This window comes from Pungitius pungitius, chromosome 4 (genome assembly GCF_949316345.1).
Source record: "Pungitius pungitius chromosome 4, fPunPun2.1, whole genome shotgun sequence".
NCBI lineage: Eukaryota > Metazoa > Chordata > Actinopteri > Perciformes > Gasterosteidae > Pungitius > Pungitius pungitius.
In genome coordinates this window covers 21,617,773-21,641,865 of record NC_084903.1, presented here as the reverse complement: position 1 = coordinate 21,641,865, position 24,093 = coordinate 21,617,773, and the positions used below count along the sequence as shown (strand labels likewise).

Sequence of the window (24,093 nt, the reverse complement as noted above, 5' to 3'; positions counted from 1 at the left end):
GCTCCACCCTCGCCGTTTGTGCTTCTTAAGGGTTCGCTGAGAGTCAACGGGCCACGTCGATTAAGGTGGGATTGTCCATTCTACTTTTTGTTCTATTTCTACGACCCCCCCGGGGGGGCCCCTCCGGAGGTCAAAGTCATCGACTCGGCTCGTCACACGTTCACAGCGTGAGCTCCAACCGGACGTCCCCGTTGTCCCGTGGAGACTCGGTAGCAGTTCGGGGGTCACGCCGTGTCTACGTGGGTTCAGCTTCTTGAGATGATCAGTCAGATTCATGTTTATCTGTTTGATTGCATCTCTTACAATGAGGCTATTGTTTTTTTGTTTTTTTTGTTGAAGCTACTGAACACAGTTAAACCACCAGAAATTGAATAGTGTGGAGTTGTAGAATTTGGACAGAACCGTGGAATAAAAGCAGGGCCACTGGAGAACACATCCAGATGTGGTGCATTAAGCATTGAGGGCTTCAGCCAGCATTGTGTTCCAGCCTAATAATTCCGGGCGGTTTGAAGAAGTACTAAATTTGACTGGGCTGTCACGGCTCTTCATGGTGGTCTTGTGTGACAGGATGCAGGGTGAAATCTTACAAAATGACCCCCCCCCCCAAAAAAAAGAAAGCCTTTAAACCCTTTATGTTTGTCTGCATTTGTCTGCCAATTTAATTCAATTCACAAACGAGTCTCGCGCTACATTCTACCCGCGTCTGCAAAATCACCGTTTATACCTCGAGACAAAGATACAATCACTTCAACATCAATGTTTCCTTTTTGAGTCTTTGGTGACTTCTATTGAAATGTATAAAACAGAAACAAAGTATCCTGGTAACTACTTTCAGACAGCAGATTATTACAACTAAAAGAGAAACGATGCATGTCACTGGATCATCTCATTCACATTATAGATAACAAGCGGTGTTATCACTTCAGTGTATTACATTTAAATGGCAGGTAACTTTAATCTGTCGTTCATCTGCATTCATAGCTTTCCATAAAACCCCTTTAAAAATGACAACTGAGTACCAATTATCAAGAATGAAAGAGATCTAATCTCTTAAAACAGTTCCATACAATTGAAATATTGTGGACATGTGTTTTAAAAAGTGCATTTTGTTGTAGTTTGCATTAAGAGTCTTACTGTGTGCCATGGCAGGAGCTCACCAGAGAGACCAACAAACATTTGGTTTAGTCAACTAGTCAAGAAAATGTTTGATACGAACACCGCAGATCACCTGAAATATCTCTTCAAGTAATTCATGTGTTAACTTTTCCATCCTCGCCTCTCGTTCCAACCAGCACTCCTAAAGGTCACGAGCAGCATCTTCACCTGCGATCTGCTCCCTACTCTAACGTTTAGAGGTTGAAGCTGCGGAGACGTTGGTTACAACGATGAAATGTCTGAGAGGAAAAGGCAATGGTAGGCAAATCAGAATCTACGGAAAAACCTACTTTAAATTCAGAAATAAATAGACAGTCTGTTTGCATAGCCTGGAAGTGATCACTAGATAGGAGGTCCTTTCGTCCTGGTTGATCTTCTCTGGGCCCCGAGGAGGAGGAGGGCATCATCAGCTCGAAGCGCGATGAAGAGAAAACAGCCGCCGATCCAAAGTGTCGCAGCAAAGACCGACGGTTACCTGGAAGAGAGGAGAGCAGAACATCTTCTACATTTATTCATCTATAACAGTATTTACCGCTATTGTTCCTGATTAATAACGAGGATAAACACAACCCTTCTGTTCACTTAGGACTAAATCTTTCATTCTATTCCTGATACATTCATGTGTTTATTCCGTCTTTAAATAAAAATGTTAAAAAAAGAAGCTGCTGCTGCTGCGTTACCTTTCCCTCAGGGGCAGATTTGGGTTACTGAGGAAGGACATCTGCTGCTCCAGACTGCACACACGAAAGGCCAGGTAGCAGGATGAGAGGATGAGGAGGATGATACTGGAGGAAGAAGACCACACACACACACACACACACACAGATCAGGGAAAGGACGTACAAAAGCTACACGGCTGTAATGTGAACCGATGAACACTGGGAGGCGACGTTTGACTTCCCGTCAAGTCCTAAAGGACCATTGCAGGGTTTTGCAGGTCGTGTGCTTTCTGTTCCTGCTGAACATTTACAAAGTAGCAACACAACATGTTAAATGTGGACACTTTCCAAGCAGCCACTGGTTCCCAGTCGCTCAGTGAAAGAAAGCCGCTTGCTGTCTGGAGGCGCCTCACGACCCCATTGGGCAAAGGACGGGTCTCTGGTCACCGCGTGGCGCTACGCCACAGAGCAGGTGGAGCAACGAGGGCGCAGACAAACGCTTTGATGCATTCCACTGAATCTCAATGATGAAGTTCGTTCTCATCGGAGGTCGGATCCCCCGGGTTCAGTTTGACAGAGTGGATTGGCCACCATTTATGTCTCCACGTTAATGATGTGTGTGTGTGTGTGTAGCTGTGAGTCAGCTGTTGGAGGAGGTGACGGTGCTGTCGGGGTGTCGCTCCGTATACTCACAGTAGGGTGAAGAACTTGAGCAGCTGGTACTCCATCTGGCCCAGTTCTGCCAGTGGCTCTGATAAAAGACCTCGGTCTGTTTGCAGAGCTCGCTCTGTAACGTACACGAGCACACACACACACACACACACAATAACATTAAAACATCCACAGTACTTGGCCTGTTTCACTTTCAATAGCGCTGTCCCACCTGAGCAACAATATGCACTTTACAGCTTGAAAACAAAATACAAAATTGAGTCATTCTAAATTCTAAATCATATATATTAAATGTGAGAGCGTATAATTAAATAAAAATAATCAACACTGGGAGCTGTTATTAAACCTTGTTGTTTGTCACCGGGGGAAACATCTCAAACAATTATGTTTTATATATTTTGGTGTATAAAAAAGAAAAGTAATACATTTTTATTGACATTTTGTATTTGTACTAAAGCCAGAAATACAAATACAAAGTAAGTAAGTAATAACAAAACCTGAAAACATAGTTTTTGCATATTGTATTTTAAAGGAGTTGAACAAAGACTCCTATGCAGTTATTCATATATTGTTCAATAGAAATCTTGCATGGAAGAACTATTCTGTGTGAATCTCTGCTTCTTTTTGTTCCGCTCCTACATGTGATTCACTTCATCAAATATGCTTCTACTTCTTTCAATCACACCATTTGCCAGCTTGCCAGCAGGCTACGCTCACGTGCACCGTCACAAGCTGAACATTCATGTGGGTCAGTGCCGAGAGGCGCTCTGTTCGCACACAACGGACGTTCAACTGCCCTCAGACAACGTCCACAGCGGACATTGTTCGTGATAATCTCCCCTTAATCTGAAGCTTTTTCATACAAACCGCTGCACCGTTTAATCTCCATTTGGAGCTTCATGCGCCGTTGCATAAGAGAGACGTTGCCATCCAGAAGCAATCACTGTCTTCTTTCGCTCTCTCACACACACACGGAGACAAGAAATTCACCCAAAAAGCTTAAAGGCGGGCACACGCGCGCGCGCGCGCGCGCGCGCGCGCGCGCACACACACACACACACACACACACACACACACACACACACACACACACACACACACACACACACACACACACACACACACACACACACACACACACACACACACACACACACACACACACACACACACACACACAGAAAGACATATTCTGCATCGAGTTTCAATTATCCTTATAGAGGAAGTAACATGTCTTTCCTCTCTGACTCACTATTTCATCCGAGAAAGACACATAAAGCTCTTCATTATTGAGTGGACAGACTTCCTCATCCCCCCCGTACACATTAACCACATAACTGCATATCCGCACTCTTTAAGATTAATAGCCAATCTGCTGCTGGCAAAGCAACTTAATCACATTGTGTTGGACGAGAACTAAAACTCTCCCTCCAAACGAGTTATTGATTCAAGCCCTGCAGGAGGAGTTGAAACCTCAAAAGTATTAACGCCGCGAGGGTGTCGCGCACACACCCCCCGCTGGCGTCGGCGCACACACCCCCCGCTGGCGTCGGCGTGCCCCCCCCCCCCTCCACCCCCCCACCGCGGAGCCGGGTCCAACGCGGAGGCATCACCTTCCAGCGGCGGCTCGGATTCGAAGAGCGTGTCGGCGGCGCTCAGGCTGGCGGTGGAGTTGCCCAGGAGGTCGGGGAGGGAGGACGACGCGGACACCGCCGAGGGTTTCCTCCTCCACTTTAACACTGACGGGAACTCGTCCACCACCGGGAACTCGTCTGGAGCCGGGAACTCGTCCTGCGGCACAGAGGAGAGAGAGAGAGAGAGCAGAGGATGGAGGGGGGGACTGACTGTTGCAGTGATGCTAGTGGTGAAAAGGCCTTTTAGCACTGGGCACAATGCAACACGTGCTTTTACACAACCTTTCAACCCAAATGCTGCTTTAGTTAGTGACTTCCAAGCGATAGCAAGTTATTTATTACCATGAATAAGTGGTCTGAGTGCTATCTGTTCATTTTAAAAGGTTGAAGAGCTGTTGGTTTAAAGCTTAGATAAGCAAAGAGATATTCAGCAAGGTCACCAAATCTCCATTTCTACAACTTGCATTTTATAATACTTAACACTTCTTAACACTTTCTGTGTTACAAGGACCAAAGGTCTACAAAAGCTTGCACAAGCCTTTTTTTTTTTCTTTCAACACCTTCGGCTTTGATTACGGTGTCATCAAGGACGAGCACGTTAACACAACGTGATTACATCTCAATACAGAAGCTAATGGAGGGCCCCCCCCCCACCCACACACACACACACACACGGTGACTTCACTGTGATAGAATCTTGTCGACTCAAGCCCTAATTCAGCGGAAGAACGCAGCTGCAACCAAACGATGCGCATTGACGCGGTTCTGCGTAGGAATGCGAGTCGGGCGCTCGGGGTCATGGGTAATTAAGGAGAGCTGTCGGAGGCCTTTAGACCAAAAGGAAAAGCGCCCGGGAATCATTAAATATATTTAGATTCCTGTGGATTAGGAGGTGTTGACGTTTCACCCACTCGCATTTCTCTAATTTGCATGAAGACTGACCAGCGATAAGGTCGGCTCCTCCATGAACTGCTTCAGGCTCAGACTTTTCCCGTTGACCTGAAGAGGGAGGGAAAAAAAAACTCATTAAGTTAAATTCACACCACACAATACGTGGAGTAAATCGATAGTATAGCATGCAATAGTATCAATAACATCCACGTCCTCTGACCTGAAGGTGTGTGCAGATCCTGCGCAGGACGTCGTATACGCTGTCTCTTGATAGCAGAGATACAAAGACATACTGGGGACACAGAAAAAAAGCAAAAATTCCAGTTAACACTCTGTTTATAAAGCTGCTTACTGATTGAAATAGACCCTTGAAGATATTTGTAAATGTATCACACACACATAAAAAGGATCACAGCAGCTCATTTAAACAGAGTGATTCTCTCAAATGTGTATTGATGCTGTTGGAAAGACGCGGATGAGACATGATATTAAAACCTTAACGAGCTCTGAGGGGGAAACCGAATAAAGAAACAGAAGATTCTCTACTTCCTGCCTTTGAAGATGTTACGGTCGCCGTGTCTTTATCACTTTATCACATTTCATGCACAAAATGAAACATGCGACCGTTGCATTGAGGCAGGCACACAGGTGCGTTTATTAACACGGTGGCATTTCTGGGAAAGAGTCCACATTTTCTGGAACTACTTTGGAGCAAAACCCTTGAGGGATTCCTAATCTGGGTCACAGAGAGGATATCGCTCGCGTCGCATTTCTGCTCCGGCCTATTCTTTCACGAAAAGACTAAGAACGACACAAACATCGACTCTGACCTGGATAAACATCGCCGCACTTTCTGAGTGAATCCACGAATGTCACCGCGCGTCCTGCTGCGTCTTCTCCCCCGACGCAGGAACGAGAAATGACAAACGCGCCTGGACTTTGTTGTTACAGACACGAGGCGTGAACTTTTTACCTCATAAACACAAGCGAGAAGGTCCTAACCCGCAGTGTGCAGAGCCTGCTATGGTCACGTAATGCGTATTACACAACCCTCGCACACAGGAGGTACACTCGGCCTCGTGTCCCTCTTTAATCGGAGCTCATGTGCAAAAAAGAAAATCTGCCCAGTCATGAACTTTATTAATCATTAATGCTGAGAGTTATGAATAAAGGATGGACCCGTTACATTACACGCGTACTGTCGCGTGTGTATATGTGAGGGCACAGAGTGGAGGATGTGAATGTCTGAGGAGCACTTCACAACATGAGCTATTTCTGAACTTTGTGACGACTGCCATATCCTTGAGTACCGGCCTTCTGTGTGTGTGTGTGTGTGTGTGTGTGTGTCTGCTCCCACTAGAAACATGCACATCATTCTGTGGTCTGGTTCATTGCATTGAGCGAAAAGATCAATGGGGACAGAAAAGAACAAAAAGGAACCAACTTGCCAAGCTGATTGACAAAAAAAAAAAACATACCAATGAAATATTTGTCCTTAAATTTAGCTCAGTAGCTAATTTGTTTAAAAAGTGTTTTAATCAACTACATTTTCTTGGTCAAATTGAGAGAATATTTGCTGTAACCTGGTTTTCAAACACTGCCCGCATTCTTCAAATAGGAAACAACGGCATAAATATATAAAGACAGCGCGGTAAATCTGTCATAAACAAAGTGCTGAACTCCACAACAGTATTTCTCCAGAATCGCTGACTCCACTTATTCTGCTCCTTCTCACCCTTTAATATGCGCAACGTTAAAACACGTCAGCGCCGACCACGCTCTTTCATGCAGATGCAGCTGACAGGACGTTATGGATTTGACAAGTGAAAACTACAGATCTACATTTGGAGTCAGATAGGAGCGATCAACCCGTATCACACAATAAACTTACTTTATTTCTTCAGTTTTGTAATGTATGCCCTTGAATTGCCCTTCTTACATTGCATTTCAGTCATTTGTATTTGCTGGTTCCTCTTTTCAGAAGACTGACAAGTGGTTGAAGACACAAAACCTGGGTCGCCGCTGCTAAAATTAGCTTCCCGCTATCGTGGAGTGTCGGGCTTGAAGAGAAGGTGAAAAGTACACTGTGTCTTTGAAAGCAGCGCTCGATGACAGGTCGAGTCGTGGGAAACCTGAGAAGCCTTTATGGGGGCATGACGACACTCCACTCACGTCCGTCTACCTATAGCGCGGCGCCGCTTCTCCCAAATCACACCTTCTCCGCGGGCCCCCACGCTGCGCTAATCGCCACACACGCGAGTATTTTTAGGTTTTCGCAGCGACCCGGGAGGGACGGAAACGCGTCACCTTCTGTCCGGTGTCCGTGGTGATGGCCAAGCCGTTGGGCACCAGGCCGGCTGTTTTGTGCTTCTTCACCAGCCTCACGGTAACCACGGGGATGGGCACCTGAAGGGGAGAGGACGGATGACAACGAGCTCCAGGAGACACGGCCGAAAGCAAACCGATGGAGGGGGGGGGGGGGGGGGGGGGAAGTGGACGCCCGAACGAGCGGTGGACGTGTCAAAGGCGTCTTCTTTCAGTCAGAATGTGAGGAATGTGGTCGGAATAAGTAGCTTATTGTCACTCGGATGTGAGGAGAGGTTGGGTTTCGGGGGGAAATGAAGGAAGGGGGACAGTGCACAACATCAGAGGGAAGAAAAAAAAAAAATCGCATAGCTGGAGCAGGTCAAGGGGTCAGTATGTCTACCTGTTCTTAGACATAATTCCACAGTGCAGAGAGAGACAGAGAGAGAGAGAGAGAGAGACACCGAGAGAGAGAGAGAGAGACACCGAGAGAGAGAGAGAGAGCGAGAGAGAGACACTCAAAGTTTATCCAGTTGTCCGTCACGTCAGTCTCTCGTACCTTGATGTCCTTGCCGAAAAGGTTGGCATAGAAACAGAGCCAGTTTCTGGAGATGTAGAGCCGGCCTTGTAGGAGGATATCTCTGAGAAGAGCACAGGAGTACACTGGGGAGAGAGGACAAGGACTGGTTGTGATTGTACCATCGGTTCAAAGACGTCGGCATATCAAAGACATGGAGACACAGAGCCAAAAAAAAAAAAGACAGAAAATACCAATAAACAGTGATTTAAAACGCAATTGTTACCAGAGTTGGCTCTCACAGGCTTTCGATATGCAATTAAATTTGCTGTTGAAGATACTGAAAATAATTTCATGCCCAAACTTGTGTGTCTTCATCACAATGAAGTGTAAATTCCAATAGAATTCAGACCACCACAGAGCTTCGTTTACCTTCATGCCACTGCAAAGCCTGCCTTTTATTTTCCGTCCATCATACAAACATTTGCTCCTTCGACCTTTGTGCAGCAACTACAGACTTTTGTCATTTGTAATAAGCCTGTTTATTCAGCCTTTACATTATGAAATATATGAATATGAAAAGCTGCGACATACAAAGTGCAGCATTATTTATCGTTATCGCTCGATAAATAAGATAATGAACTAATCATTGAAAGCCGAATTAGTTAGTAGCCTGGAAGAGCTGAGTAGAGAAGTACAAAAGACCAACGAGCAGGAAGTAGATCAATAACAGATGTTTTCTGGTACGGAACAGACCCCCCCTTGGAGCACAGAGGAGGGCGTTACCTTTCATGAGGATCTCCTCCTTGGGCACGCACTGGAACAGTTTGTGGTACTGCGAGTTGTACTTGCTGACGGTCTGTGCAGAGGGACAGGGCAGAGTCATGAGCAGCTCCTTGGCGGACCGGCCCGCCTGCAGAGCCACGCCGGCCACTCCACCACCACCACCTCCTCCACCGACAACGCCGCCGCCACCGCCGCCCACTTTGGCTCCGCTCGCCGCCGACCCCACTCGCTCCCTCAGAGGACGCGAGCTCTGCACCAGGCTCAGCACGTTGGCGCCGTACACACACACACACTCGCGCACATCCAGGGCCTGGAGCAAGCCGCTGCAAGACACACACTGGGGCCCTGTCGCCGGTCAGTGCTGTGGACCCCCCCCCCCACCACCACCCCCCACCCCCTTCAGTGAATGGAGGGGTGTCTACCTCTAACCTACGTGCACCTACACAAAAACACACACAAATGTGTACAGCTACACACACACACACGCGTAACACTACGAGAGAGTCACGGCAGCAACGACGCGCAGCTCTTTTCTCCGAAACTGAAAGGCTCCCTTTCTCTGTCTCTCCGAGGCGCCTCCAGTGACTTCACACTTTCTGAGCACCAAGCCGACGCCCTCCCTCTCCTGCTGCACACACACACACACACACACACTGTGTGCCCTCTGAGCCGAGGGAAGTGGATAAAGCAGGTATGCTCTCTCCCTCCTGTCGCTGCCTTCCGGTGACACGTGAAAGTCCACCGTGGAAAATCAAGACATTTTCCCTCCCATGTGAACACACAACAGGTCTCATTCATTCCCCGCTGTCCTCCCCTGCGAGCTCCGGGGATCTGGCCCCTATTTGCCCCCCCCCCCCCCCCCCCAGCGGCCCGTCTATTGTTCCGCCCGCTCGTACCGGTTCGTCTTTCAGTCGTCTGCTGCTCCCGGTTTTTGTCCGGCTATTAATACCTCACAGTGGAGCGGATCGCGTCCTCGGGGAATGTATGGCGCTCACGGTAAATGATCACCATTCGGGGAAAGCCCCGCGGTTAATGTAGACTCCTACTAATATGCTAACTGCGTTCAGAACTAGAGGATTGGTCTGTGAGGTGGTTGTGTCTTTCCCACTGGGTTAAGATGGCGTTCTTTAGGTCACTCAGTTTGTCCGTCTATGTGATAATAATTTAGGATTATATAAAGACGAAGATGTGATCATTTGCTTTTTGTTCAGTTTCAGATGTTCAGTGCTGCATTATTTTATGATAGTAGAGGAGAATAGTAAAGCAGCTACTGGGGTCAAAAATGTGGCCATTTCTCACAATTTTGCAGCATATTATTTTTCACGTTTTAGAAAGTGATCATATATGAGGAATTAATAAATATGCATCAGACCACAAGTAGGTTGTGTCATAAGTTAGTTGTAGGCTTTTTTTTTTTAAAGCTTCCAATTTTCATGACATGATCTGTCAAATATATTCCAAGGCTGCAGTATAAAAGTGAGAGAAATGCCTTCGAGGCGAGGAATCACAAAACGAAGCGCCGCTTCCATTTCAGGATAAACATTTGGGTGGAAATGAGTTCAACGGGTCGGACGCACTAAGGATCAGCATCAAGAGACAGACCAGACTCACCGAGCCCCGGTAACATTTCTTCACATCTTCATAGGACAGGTCTTCAATCAACTGGAACCTGCAACACAAGCAAAAATACACTTAGAATTAAAGTGTTTACATCTCATAAATAATAACTGTTCTATATGCAAACCCCTTTCTCAATGGGGTGAATAAATATATGTCTTGCACATTTCAAGGCAGATTGATGGCTGAAGACAGCGTGCCAACTGGTTGTTAGCTTGTGTGCTTGTGTATTTTGTGTGTGTGTGTGTGTGCATTGCGTGAAAATCCCAGCTGGGTCAAAGCTTCCACGTGACGAGTTAATCATCAGTGAGTGCATAACTGCAGGGAGACGGAGGCTGTCACAAAACATCACAATCAAAGATAAATATTGAGTTGTTTAAACACAAATAGTGACCATGCCAGGAGATTATCCATGTTGTTCTTTTTATAGACAGAGTGCATGAACACACACACACACACACACACATACACAGACACACACACAGAGAGAGAGCATGAAGCTGGCCTCAGGAGGGGCGGTCAGAACGCTGCAGCAGATGTCAGAGCATGATACTCATATCTAATACTAATGCAGACAGAACCACCCAGCAGATAAAATGTGGTATAACCGGCCCTCCAAGGAAAAGGTCACTGAAATGGTTCCGCTGGATGCCTTAAAGAAAAGAAGACGTGTTTAGGCAGCAATAAATTGTGAAAGGCCAGATGTTTTTGAGCGGTTATTTTCTGTTGGAGAGTTCCCTTTCTTCCTGATTGACAGGCGGTAACGCTGATGTGAAGAGGCTCCTGCTCCGCGGGTTGCTGATAGAGCCGAAACTTCTGGTTTACTGTGATGGATTACCTCACTCTGCAGAAGCCATTTTCAGACGGGCGCAGCAGAGAAAGGCGTCGATTTGCCTCCTCTCACTCAAAGCCTTTCGACTTCTTACTCCACTACATTCATCTGACGGTTATAATCATCCAGCGTGGTGTTGCATTTATAGTTTAGGATGTATCTATTAAAAACAAGTGCAGGACTAGTAACCCGTTATTATCCCATTAACTACCTAACACCAACAATTATTTTGTTATTCTTATTTATTTTCATAAGTCTGTTGCTCCATGCTGTTTCAGCGATTCAGCACAGCCTTCTCACTGGAACAGATCCACCTTTGCATGTCTCATCATATTGTGACTCCACTATCATCTTCGCCTTCATCCAAGGAGGCAGTGAGGCAGCGGGATTCTCAGGAAATATTGTCCTTTATATTCACTTTCATGTCAATAAAGCCATGGAATCAAAGTGAATGAAATGATCCGCCACTCGGGCTGGAAAAAGACCCAAGCAGGGTTAACGTGTCAAAGGGCTGAGTGGGCTGACAGATGCTAAGCTCGCTGCTGTGTGTGTGTGTGTGTGTGAGAGCAGGATGAGGCTGTTGTTTACAGCAGAGCAGTACAGTTGTGACAGCACCAGCGCTGCTCTCCAGCTGGACGCTTTACAGACACTTAATCCGATGCATTAAGTCACTTTACATCCCTTAATTATTAACTGAATCCGTAAAGTAAAGACCTGCAACGCGGCAAACTAGACTCCTTCCTGCTGTAGGTGAAGATTTGTATTGAGTAGATTTTGTCCATCCACTTGAAGTTTGAGGTTATCGTACACATCCTGTGCACGGGGGAAATACGATTCAAGTGTCTGAAATACTTGAAAAGTATACAATTAAAAGTCTGACTTCCTAAGCAATCTCAAAGAGTTTAGAAAAAGCACCTAGTCAGTGATCCATAATCAAACTAAAAGCTTAAAAGAAGACCAAAGCTACCTTCTGCCCAACATTTGATTATGAAAACGAACTGTTTTCCTAAAGCAAATCCCCCCCCCCCCCCCCTTCGTAGAAACAGCATCCCATTATTTCGTGACCACGTTCTGCACAACAGTGCGCGCGTGTGTGCGACTCTCGGTGCCTGCAGGGCGCTGCCTATAAATAGGCTCCACAGTGGCCGCGCACACCCAGGTGGAGAGAACAGAGTGATTATTAAAAACACAGGCAGCTCTGTGGGGACTAAGCGGCGCTCCAGTCCTCGCTCTCCATCTGTCTCTGGCTCTTACGCAAGATCCAGGTCTTAATCAATACTGCTGGTACGTCATAGATGCCGGGCGAGAGTCAGAAGGAAAAAACGCTGCAGGCGCTTCCCCTCTCGGGTGATATGTAGCCCGAGCGGTAAACATGGCGTGCGTGTGTGTGTGTGTGTGTGTGTGCGCGCCGCGGTAAAGCTTTATTATTTTTATACAAAGGGTACGAACAATGTTCTGCTGGGATGACGTGTGCGAAAATTATGGACAGTTAACAATAAAAGCTTCACCAGAATGTCTCTCAAGGGTCATTTGGAGTGTTATTCAGAGAGGTTTGAAATGAATTCCCAGGAGGGGGGAAAAAAAAAAAAATCAAGTTTTCCAGCTGAAGTAAGAACTTGTAATGTTTCCACACGGCAGCAACATCATTTTCCACCTGCACGAAGACTGTGAGGACAGTGAATCCCTTTGTGCACGTGTAGTCCATTACTAAAACTGGAGCTTGGAAAAGGAAGCTAAACCTGTGTAGCAGCTTTTAGCACAATGAGCTAAAGCTTGTGTGTGTGTGTGTGTGTGTAGGTGTGTGTATGCATGTGTGTGTGCGCCTTAGCCGTGTATCTCAGTGCCCTTGGCAGGGAGGCCGAGTGGTGAAACTAATTACGAGCTCAAAGAATCCTAAATTGAATCCTAAATTAGAAAGGGAACACCTCCCATCGGTGGCCGGTGCAGCAGTGGACTCCCAGTCAATAATTCAGCTTGAAGAGACAACTTTGGCAACCGGGAGAAGTGAGTCTCGCTGTGGGAAAAGATTGGCATGATGAGGGAAGTGGAGGAGCTTTCAAAAAGGTCCCCAGAGATTAGAATCAAAGTACCAGAGATTCTCATTTGAAACAATAAAGAAACCTTTCATAGAGATGTGAAAGTGAAGAGTATCTTCTTACTTTCCGTTATGAGGAAATCGATGGATGTTTTAAAGTTTTGATTAAAACAGTAAAAACCACACTTACGTTATTGCAGTTGCTGAAAAAGAAAAAGCCATCTTTTGAGCAATAAATCACCGTAAAATGCTTAGATATGCTATTTTCTGATAATTATCCTGCAAGCATCATACTGGATAATTAATAGAACGAACAAATGCCCGTAGTGTACTAAACAAACACCCGTTGATTATTGAGTAACGCAAGCTCCAGACTGACAGGTGTGTTAAGTCCCTCCCATTCCCCGAACCCACTAAGATCCTTCAGCACCTAAATCTCATCCCAGAACAGATTCCCCGGGATTACAGCGCTCCTGCCTCCAATCCTTCTTATGCAACACACTCCTTTGGTCTGCACGCACACACACACACACACACACACACACACGCACACTGTGTGCATATGGATAGTTTATTTCCTGCCTCTTTGTGTGTGCATGTTTTTACCATTGTTTGACATCAAATACGACTGAAATGAACACAGAAAAGAAGGGCTGTGAAAATAAATCTCCTGTGGCTGTAACCCATGACCAGGATACAGATGGCGTGTGTCGGCGGGGGTGGGAGAGGCATGGGGGGTGGGGGGGGGGTAGACAGCAAGTCTTGCAGAGCACCCTCTGTGTGTGTGTGTGTGTGTGAGCCTGCCTGAAGTGGCCGTGCGCCTCGTCCTCCTTGCAGTGGTCCAGGTCCTGTGTTGCGAGCAGGCCCGTTTCTTCGCTCTGCTCCTGCTGCTCGGTCATGCTCCTGGCCCTGCACACACAAACACACGGCGCTCCGTTAGCAGCCGGGCCACCCCCCCCCCGCCTCTCCAGCCAGAACGCCGCGTACTGCACACTCGTTAGACCCTGACTCAGCACATTGGAGCACTTGATATATTCTGTGAACGGGGTCAGCGTCTCCTCTCGAGCACCTCGGAGGTTGTGCAGATGGCTGACCCGACGTGCTGCTGCGAAATGACTCAAAACATTTTTATATTTTACACTCAGAAACTGTTCAGCGCCAGATGTCTCTGAATGAACCATTACAGTATCGGAAAACCAAAGAAATTATATTATAATATGATAAAGATATCTGGTGGCGATTCAGCAATAGTTTTATGCCTTTATCTTTAGTATTTCATTGCAGTTAGCTAACTATAGTCATCTATTACTTGTATTTCACTATTTCCATTGTTTTTTTGGTTCTTTCACCCTAAAAATATAAACTATACATCCGTTAATTTTAGCCAATGTTAACTGTCTTGTTTTGTTCAACGAATGTTTGCTATTATAAATATATCAATATCAGCAGTAATCCTATTTGGCTTTTTATTTTCACCCTGAATGCAAATACATGGATATGTTTCTTTGTTTCTCCATAAAATCCTAATTTAGCCAAATGACCTAAATATTCCCCAAGCTGCACACACACCCATCAGGGGAAGATAAAAGCAGGTCATATCCTCTCAATGCGTTGCAGTATTGTCATAAAATACTTGCCACCTTTAACCACTCTTTGTTACCTCCTCTGCACATCAACAGCCACCTGCACCGAGCCATATCGCCCTCTGGGAGAGTGGGGGGGGGGGGGGGGGGGGGAGTCGTTACCACCTGCCCTGGTATAATTACAGGTGTTGATGGCAAGACGCTCCAGCATGCAGTTTCCAACGTATTATCTTTATTTGGCCCGCCGGCTTCAAGTCGGCAGCTGACCCCTTCAAACAACAAGGGCTCCTCGCGGGTTTTTACACCTGACTGGTCATCCGTGATCACAGGGGGAGGTTAAGGGATTTAGAGGTAGAGGTATCTGATCCCCGATGTGAGCCAGAGGGCCAAACAGAGCCCTGTTGTGTGGTTTTCACTTCACAACAGTGTTGAAAGGGGGCCGCCTGTAGCTGCACTCAGCATCCAGTATTTTAATCAAATTCCCAGGGATCAGTAGCTGAGGGCAAGGAGAATATTTAAGAGACCAAATCCCACAAAATCATGGAGATGCATTCTTACATATTCTAACAAAATAATAATGTAAGGTCACTGGGTGCAGATTAAAACATCCCTAGCACCAAATGTTCTTCTTGGAATTAGTCATTTCCTAAATGTAATGAAATTATAGCTGTGAGTTTAAATCAGACAATTTCACATATTTCTGCCTGGACCACCTTTAACAACTCTTTGAAAGACCACACTACCATGGCGTGTTTTAAAAACACACATATATGTATTTACATTCAAACACATACAAACTGGAAATAAAATATTCGTAAAGCACTGCGAGGATCTTAAATTCAGGACAAAATAGCGTACAGCGTACGGCTCATTTGTACGAGTGACCGAGCAGCGAAACAGCTGGACGTCTTTATGAGCCTCTACCTGAAGGCCGGGGGATTGTTTGGACGCCACACTGTGCCCACTGCGTCTGGCGGCACAGGAAACAGACTTTGGAAGGCCCTGTTGTGACCTCAATCACAAAATTGTTTGCTTACAGTCTAAAAACCTTATGAAACACACAGCGGCCGGAGTCGCACTGTTGTTTACTCAAGCAGCGTCGGGATAAACATTCTCTGTGAGAGGAAAGGGGTCTTTTTTTTTTAGCCATTGAAATGTTTCAGTCTGTGCAGGTTTCAGGGAAGTGGAGTAGAATAAATGAAATGGTTCAAAAGAATACAATAACTATAAATAGCCCCACCAACACGCGCTATTTCCCTGGCAAGAAAGTTTCTACAGTAAATTAGTGAATTATGCTTGTAGCTGCAAAATAAACACATCCAGAAGCACCCTGATGAGTTTTTTTTAGAGGTAATAATCAACAAACAATTTGCAGGTCGAGTCTGTTTCTTACAGAATCATTGACTCAAACAACTGTCCTTGCTTCCCTGTTAAAGTCACACACATGAGACCGTCCCCTGAGTTCAGAGGTCAGATCCGACCGCCTCGTCACGTCGGACGCCGCAAACCTTGGATTACGTTGAGTGTCAATCATTTTAAGCATCTGTGCAGCAGGGTCCCCACGGCTTTACTCAGAGCTGCTGGTCTCCTCGGGAATTAATAATTAATAATTAAAAAATGAAGGTCTTCCAACTAGATTTGGAATCAAAATGTTCAACATTAGAGGCCCCACTCGTTGAATATATTTAGATACAGATACAATAATCAAACAACCAAAAGCAAATTGCCATCTAAAAAAAAAAAAAAACGGGGCTTTTGAGGGCCCCGGGGGAGTTACCCATTAAAGGACAATTTCCTTAAACACCTCGCCGACTGGAGCTCAAAAAGCTCCGGTATGGCGTGTTGTAGCAGGAGAAGTGCAGTGAGGTGGAAAACCCAGAGCCTCTGTGTATCATGAGGAACAAGAATGTGAGTTAAGCATGATCATCTAAAACAGTCCTAATGCCCTGTGGACTACTATGGTGCCGTGAAACACACCGTGTCACCGCACCAAAACAAGCGAGCGAGCAATGACCTCACCTGAAGAGCAGAGAGGGAGGTGTTAAACTACAAGTTAACTGCCTTTGCGGCCTTTCAAAGCCTGTTTTGGTTTTCCGACACGACTGTAAACTGAAAGGAATCCACCTCTCGTCTGTGTCCTTTTTTTTTTTTTTCTTTCTCAGGAGACAAACATTTTGTTCTGTCACAAGATAACCTCCAATCCAATAAAGTGTAATCTTGTTAAGGTTCCTAGCCCCTGGCATTGTTGCTTAGGAATCTGTGCACTCTCCCTGCCGCCGGTCGCTCATTTCCCCGTTGCCCCAAACACCAAAGCTGTCGTCCGCAAACGACTTTCAGAACATTTGCAAAGTACAAAAGCTAAAGTTAAACCACAGTAATCAACAGTGTTCGACATCACGCCCCCCCCCCCCTCCCTCCCTTTGGGACAGTTGAGATTTGGATGGCTAAATCTATCTAGACTCTCTTATAAACACCCATTCATGGCCGAGCCTTCCCTTCCCTCTGTGAGCAATGTGGTGTGCTCTGTTTATTGTGGGTGTGTTGACACTGAGGTTTAAGTGTCTGAAAGGAGGGGTTTGCCTAATTGACAGAGAAAATTGAAGTTTTTTGCATTCTTAGCAGCCACCCACGTGGGAGGTTCATCTCATGTGTGGGACTCACAAAAACGAGAGGGTGCTAATTAAAAATAAATACCAAAAGGGAAAAAACAGACCTCTCCTTTTTTCCAGAGCTTTGCTGCTTCAATCCTCATCATCATTATTATTATTATTCTCTGCCCCCCCCCCCCCATAGTGCAATTTGTCTTATCGTTGCACATTACGTTCATTTGTTCTTCTGGTATTTCACAGTCTATGAAGCAGCCACAGAGGCACAGCCTTTGGACTCCTGTAATAACCCCCCCATTGTGTAAGCACCTCTAAACAGCCTTTGAAGACAGAAGTGTGATTTTAAGAGGGTACAAAGATTATTTTTTACTGAAGGCTATATGGCGCAAAATAATTACTTTAGGGTGAAATTCAAAAGAGATTTCATGGAGGAATAGTTTCGCAAAAATAAAAAATGTTTGAGAGAAACCAAACACAAAGTAATCTAGATATTTGAATATAATAACATAACCATAACACTTTTGGTTTAAATAACATTTCAGACTATTGAAGCTACAGTCCTAAGGGACAACTTTCTTATAACATGAAGCACTTAAAATATGACTATAGACACATTGTATTACTTAGATGGATATGTATCTACACTGCTTGCTCATTTAATAAATAGTCTATTATCAACTAAAGCCAAAGCGATTGTCAAGCTTGTTAGGAGAAGGTTAAAATGCGGAAAATACACAATTCTTCAAAATAAAAGCGATGAAAAGATTTTTTTTAATGAAATACACTGTAGTAAGCGGCAATGCATTGTGTATTAGTTGCACTATATATATTCATATAATAATCAAATACGGTAGAAATGTAACTTCTGTTCGGGGACTATTCAATTGACTGCGGACTAACGTTTAAATCAACAAATCACTACGTATTGATCACGACGTCATGGTCTGTTCTTCGCGAGTGCTTTTATTCTGAAATATCTACCAGTAGCCCGCCCGCTTCCGCCCCCTAGCATCCGGTGCACCTAACGGCTCCTACCTGTAGCTTCACAAGTCACCTCTACTCGCGTTTCCGCCACGTCGTCGCCTCGTATCCCCGCGAAACTCGTCCATTTCCCAGTAAAATCATTTCATGTCCTTTTATACGGACGCAAAAAAAAAACCAACAAAAAAAAAAAAACCCGCCGACAAATGACACTCCGGTTTTAGGGGACGAGCTCCCCGTGAGAAGGTGGAGGAGCAGAGGGAGGGTGGTGCTGAAGGCGAGAGGGCGAGGGAGGGAGGCGCTGACGAAGCCGTGACCTCCTCAGAAGTGTGTCCCTGCGTTCGGAGGGCTGAGCTTACCTACGGCCCGCTGCGGGCTGTGCACGCGCTCCCGCGGGATTGAACCGGGGCTATTTTCTCCCCTCGGTCTCCTGCCGCGCGCTGCTGCGGTTTGATCTTTTTGAAACGTCACGGCTTGTTTTTTTTTAACGAATGTAATAACAGTGGTGGAGATGGAGTCGGATCTTTTATTAAGCGTAGTAAAAGTTTAAAAAAAAAAAAAAAAAACATCACTATATAAAAATAGTCCTACTACAAGAAAACGTTCAGATAATAATTGTATTTATTTTATATAGTATCAGTGCATTTTGTATTCACTAATGAATAGAGGTAAGGGCATTAGTGTTTTTTTACATACTTAATATACTACTCTTAGTGCAGTGCTGAATAATATCTAAGCATAGCATATAGTTCTTCTAATTGAAAAAAAGTGTTATGGAGAAAGTCAAAGTAAACTTCTCAAAAGGTGCAACTAAATGTACCTCCTTTGGATATTAACATCAAAATATACTTAAAGTATCAAAAGGGTACTCATTATACAGAGTAGCCCAACTCTGAATAGTTTGAATCAGATCATTGGATCATAACTATTGATGTATTAATATGTAACAGTGGGGCTAATTAAATACTTCCATAACTTTGTACACTGCTGAGTAGTTACTCACCGAACAGCTACAAACATTCAAGCCTCCATAAATAAGCCACTTTCAGATCTAGTCATGACAAAGAAGATATATCAGATCATTAATACTGTATTGATCCACAGAGACAATAGGTCTGTTTACAGTTGCCTGCTTTTAAACGTGCAGAGCAAACTGCAACCGGCCGCATCGACGGAATTTTATAGTTTAATGTGGCCATTTTAAAGATTTTAAGTTCTATTTTAGACATACATCACTGAAGTAGGGACCACAATGCTGACTGAGTCTATGGCCCACCAACAACAATTTTGCAATATGTATAGAGTACACGGTAGAGTGGGTGCCTGTGGCAACATCCCAATAAGAAAAAAAAATCTCCCTATTTATCCATTAAACACATTTAAAATGGAACTAAGCACTCAAGGCATTAAAAAAAGCACGTTGGTATACATTTTCAGATGTAGTCCAGATTCTAAACTCTCACAAATCTTTGTTTCCAGTCAATAGGATTTCTAAATGAGCGCTGTTAGCCACGCTGCCACCAGATACGCTCTGAATTTAAATGTTGAAGAACTTAAACATGTAAATTTCATTGAAATATAAATCTTAAGCTTTCTTCTAGTTCACCTGTTGTACCTAAGCAACATGTTACAATAATCATTCTATTTGCATTTTGCACTATTAAATATATGTATTAATACTTTTAAAATCGCTACATAATACTGGACTGTTGATAATCACCGTGCTCATCTTTGATTTCATTGTTTTTTGGGATTTCTCAAATGACTTGCATGTGTAAACAAAACTGGCCATTAAAGCTGACCCTGATTCTTTGTTTTTTTGTTAGTTTGTTTATTTGTTAGTCAATGCATTATTAATGAGTGGAGTCTGTATAAACACGTGATTACTGAATATAGGAATGAGGACATCATTCTGCTAATGATGCTAAGAAAAGGCCCACAAAACAGAACGAAGGATTATGTTGGTAACGGAAATCTGTGAATAGCATCAGCCTCTTTTTATTATTTTCTCCATGCCTGATGGCATCCAAAAAGCTCACACCGCTTTTTGGTTATTGAGCACAGTTCCAATAATGAGTGAACACGCTGTGTCCAAACAGCAAGTATAATAAACTGCCTATTTAGAGATAACAATAACATTACAGCTAATCGGCTGACTTTGGAGATAAATATCTCCTTGTTTGATGTCTATCTTAATTCCACACATTTTAAATCACATGCATTTTAATTTGAACTATTAGTTGTTTTTCTAAAGGTACACCCTGAATGCAAAACAACAAAATCCCCAAATAGGTCTCCCTCGATGGTCGAGTTACTGTTCCATCCAGCTACCCTGTTTGAGCATCCCTCTCCACATCTCCTCTGTGATTGGTCGAGATGGAACCAGAACCACTGACTTGAATAAACGGGCTTCTTCCTGGATTCCCCTCGTCAGAATCACTCCGGGCCAAAGCGTGCCAAACATTGGTGTGTGTGCGCTTCCTGTGTGTCGCTGACTGACCTGGCTCTGCCGGCTGCTATCCTCTGACTGCAGTTACCATGAGGGGGGCGGTAGTCGGGGAGCTGGTAGTATCTGTCCTGGCCTGGGGCCTCGTCGGCAGGCAGGGCCTTAGGGCTGGCTGCGTAGATAGTGCATCCCATGAACACCTCCTGGACGTTGCCCCTCCGTGTCCTACGGCGAGCAGAGAAGAGCCGTCCTCACGGTATCCATCCTCCGAAGCGGGCCTGTCCTGTCCTGATGCCAGCCAGCTGCTCTGTGCAGAAAGCCATTGGCTCAGCACTTTCCTATCTTAACCCCTCCCTCTCTCGCTCTCTCGCTCTCTCCCTCTCCCTGGCCCTCCTCCTCCTCCTCCCTCTGCCGAGCTGAGAGCATCGAGGATAATCAGATTTCACATTTACACTCAACAAAATCATCCCCAGCGTAATCGCTCCCCAGTCAGCAATGCTGCATTATGCTAATGCACAGAGCCCACCCTCGGTTCACCAGCATTAAGGGCAGATAAAAATATCCTTAACGGACTGACGGCAGTCAATTCAACAGCAGATGAAGCTGCAATGTGCAGTAAGTTAAAGTGATGCAGTGAAGAGAGGGAAACGTTAGACAATGAGTTCATGCAACTAACGGCCCTTTTAATTATCTCAAGTCTATAAATTGGTGTAAATATGCAAAAATGCTCTGCAGGGTTCCACAGCTTAAAGGTTATCTGGTCTTAATGGTCCCAGCTAGCTATTCAATAATTGGCCTTAAAAATATATACAAAGCCTTGCGTATGAATCAATTATGATTTTTGCATAATTATTTACTAAAACATCATAAAACACGTTTCAAGACGTATAGAAATAAACTTTGACTAATAATATTTTGGATAAAAAGGAAATTCTGAGTTCTACGAACTATACAAACTCTAAAAAGCACAGAATCTGTTTCTCCCTTGTATGAAGGACAGCCAGCAGAGACTTCTGGTACTTTCCCTGGGGTGGGTTTGACCTCCATTTACAGGGGGTAAATGATGGAATGCACCAGCAAAGCCCGGGATGAAGCAGACTAGTGAAGCTAAACGTGAATATTCAATAATGATGAATTAGAAAATGCCTCTAGGAACGACTTTGCAATTGTTTCATGAGAATTTAAACGGACTCATTTGGGTTTGCTAGATCTCTTGAGGTCAGGTGACTTTCCTTCTTCCGCAGATGAGTTAACAATAAGCAACATATATTTTATAATAGAAAAAGACTATTCAATATTTAAAGCAAAAAAAAATGTCTCAGAAGTTTTAAGTAGACAAGGTGGAGAAATATCTACCTGTGAGAATGAAGTAAACACGATGGCTTCATTGTTAGCCTCGTTAGCCGCTAGCACGGTAGCTCGGAGCCTTCGCCATGTTGAGAACCGTTGAGAGGCAATTTAAATTCTCCCAATATGAAACCTTATAAACAACTTACTCTGTCGGCTGGATGCAATGGCGTGTACATTTTTGTTTTCAGCCAAACTTGATGTAAAGTAAAACTCCTGAAAAAAAGACTGATGTTTAAGACGGCTGAGACGGACTGTGGCGTCTTTAGAGACACTGCTCTCCTGTGGCCAAATGAAACGGTGCACTTTTTTGAATGTGCATTTCTAGCGTATTAATTAACTGATGTTTTTAATTGACATTCTTCCCACTAGTACAATGTCAGCTAATCAGTCAGGAACCAACATGTAAGGCAAACTCTTCGTTCTTTAGAATAGTCTATTGACAATAATATAGTCTCTAAACTTACGTGATCTATTTCTCGACCTTCAGCCCTACCAATATTACCATAACACCTGAACAGACATAATGAATTGCTTATTGGTACTGGGGAAGAAAATCAGAAGAAATTCGGATAATAGAGCACTATTACCATCTTTGTCCCGCAGCATCCTCAGAGCAGAAGCCATTGAGCAGTTACCAGGACAGATTGTCTCATAAAAAGATTTATTTTTTTCCAGCCCAAATTTACAAAGGCAAGTTACAGAGTATTGTATAAAAAAGAACCATGGCAATGTACACTTTACACAAACTCCTGAAGGGAGGGAGAAAGGAGGAGAGAGGGTGAAGAGTTCTGAATAGCTCACACAGAAAGAAAATGAAGACATTGTAAACATCCTTGCAAGCACCAGAACGGGTGCTTCGGGGGGGGGGGGGGGGGGGGGGGTGGGAGTGGGAGAGGGGGTGGTGTGGGGAGGGTGGACAAACGAGCAAGTGTCTGTGTTTTTTCACAGAAGAATGTTCAACTAGGCACCAATTGAGACAACTGCTGGCCAATAAATATACTCTTCACCATGATACAAATACAGTCCTGCAAAATACAAGAGCCAAGCACTTTCCAATATGCTGATAGCAAACATGACTTTTCAGGCCTTTCATACACTTCAGTATATATGATTTCCACTGGGCTTTGCTTACTACTGAGATAACATTACTACTCTCAGTCAGAGAGAACAAATGCACTTGTCACAACCATTGTCTTGATAAAACTATATGTACTGTATGCAGTCCGCTGGTACTAAAACCCACCGACTTTAATGACATCACAGCTGCCTAGACCACCCTTACAGACTAAGCACGAGTCACACGCCACCACATTCAGCCTTCTCATGTCAGCCATTCTTCCTTAAAATGCACAGAAATTCAAAAGACAGACCTCCCCCCGCCCCCACCCGCTCGCAAACTTGTGGGACGAGATACTGCAACTTATTTACTTGATGTCTGTGAACCTCGAAATGAACTGCAGCAGTTTCATAATGATGAGGACCGAGTTTCAACAGAACGCAAACATCCAGCTTCAGAGGGTGTTCAACTAGGTCAACTGGTGGCGTGTGGACTTGAACGGATACAGTATTAAATAAGAAAAAAATATACTAGAACAATGGGAACCTTTCAATCGTAAAAAATCTAAATCATCATCATTTAACAGCGTTGTGTGGCGTAAAACCGTTAGCACGTCCCCGTGCTGAGTCAATTTGTCATTTATGAATTAAAAAAACAAAAACAAAAAACCCACAACAGCAGGACATCGGGTTCGAGAGCAGGACGCCACAAAGAGAAGCCCTCTCAAACCAATGCAAATGGCATCTGGATAGAATTTCACTTCCAACCCCTGAGATACAGGAGGACTGTAATTCAAAGCCAAGAGGATCCTCTGGTAGAACAGGCCATGCAGACTGTCGCGACTGTCAATGAAAAAGTCCCCTTAAAAGCCCCCCCCCCGTAGGTTCTTCTGCACGCTCAGAGGGGGAGGGGCGCGATCCGATGCCACTGAATCCTACACACTTGTCCTTTAAGTTCATAGTCTGCGT

At 44.7% G+C, this 24,093-nt stretch overlaps 1 protein-coding gene across 3 annotated transcripts; it reads right to left on the bottom strand.

Moving 5' to 3' along the window:
* Nucleotides 1-946: 946 nt before the first annotated feature.
* gramd2aa (GRAM domain containing 2Aa) lies at nt 947-21,066 on the bottom strand. Of its 3 annotated transcripts, none has more exons than XM_037448784.2 (12): nt 20,773-21,066; nt 13,907-14,011; nt 10,230-10,287; nt 8,619-8,691; nt 7,875-7,978; nt 7,319-7,417; nt 5,232-5,303; nt 5,063-5,119; nt 4,100-4,277; nt 2,508-2,601; nt 1,836-1,940; nt 947-1,630 (listed from the first exon to the last, which is right to left on the bottom strand). In XM_037448784.2, exons 1-12 carry the CDS (start codon nt 20,910-20,912, stop codon nt 1,627-1,629), a joined length of 1,089 nt encoding a protein of 362 aa, XP_037304681.2. In that variant the 5' UTR covers nt 20,913-21,066; the 3' UTR covers nt 947-1,626. The 3 variants fall into 3 exon arrangements, with proteins under 3 accessions (XP_037304681.2, XP_037304705.2, XP_037304699.2); XM_037448808.2 differs by lacking the exon at nt 20,773-21,066 and adding an exon at nt 18,632-18,751; XM_037448802.2 differs by lacking the exon at nt 20,773-21,066 and adding an exon at nt 18,327-18,620.
* Between the last annotated feature and the right edge of the window lie 3,027 nt (nt 21,067-24,093).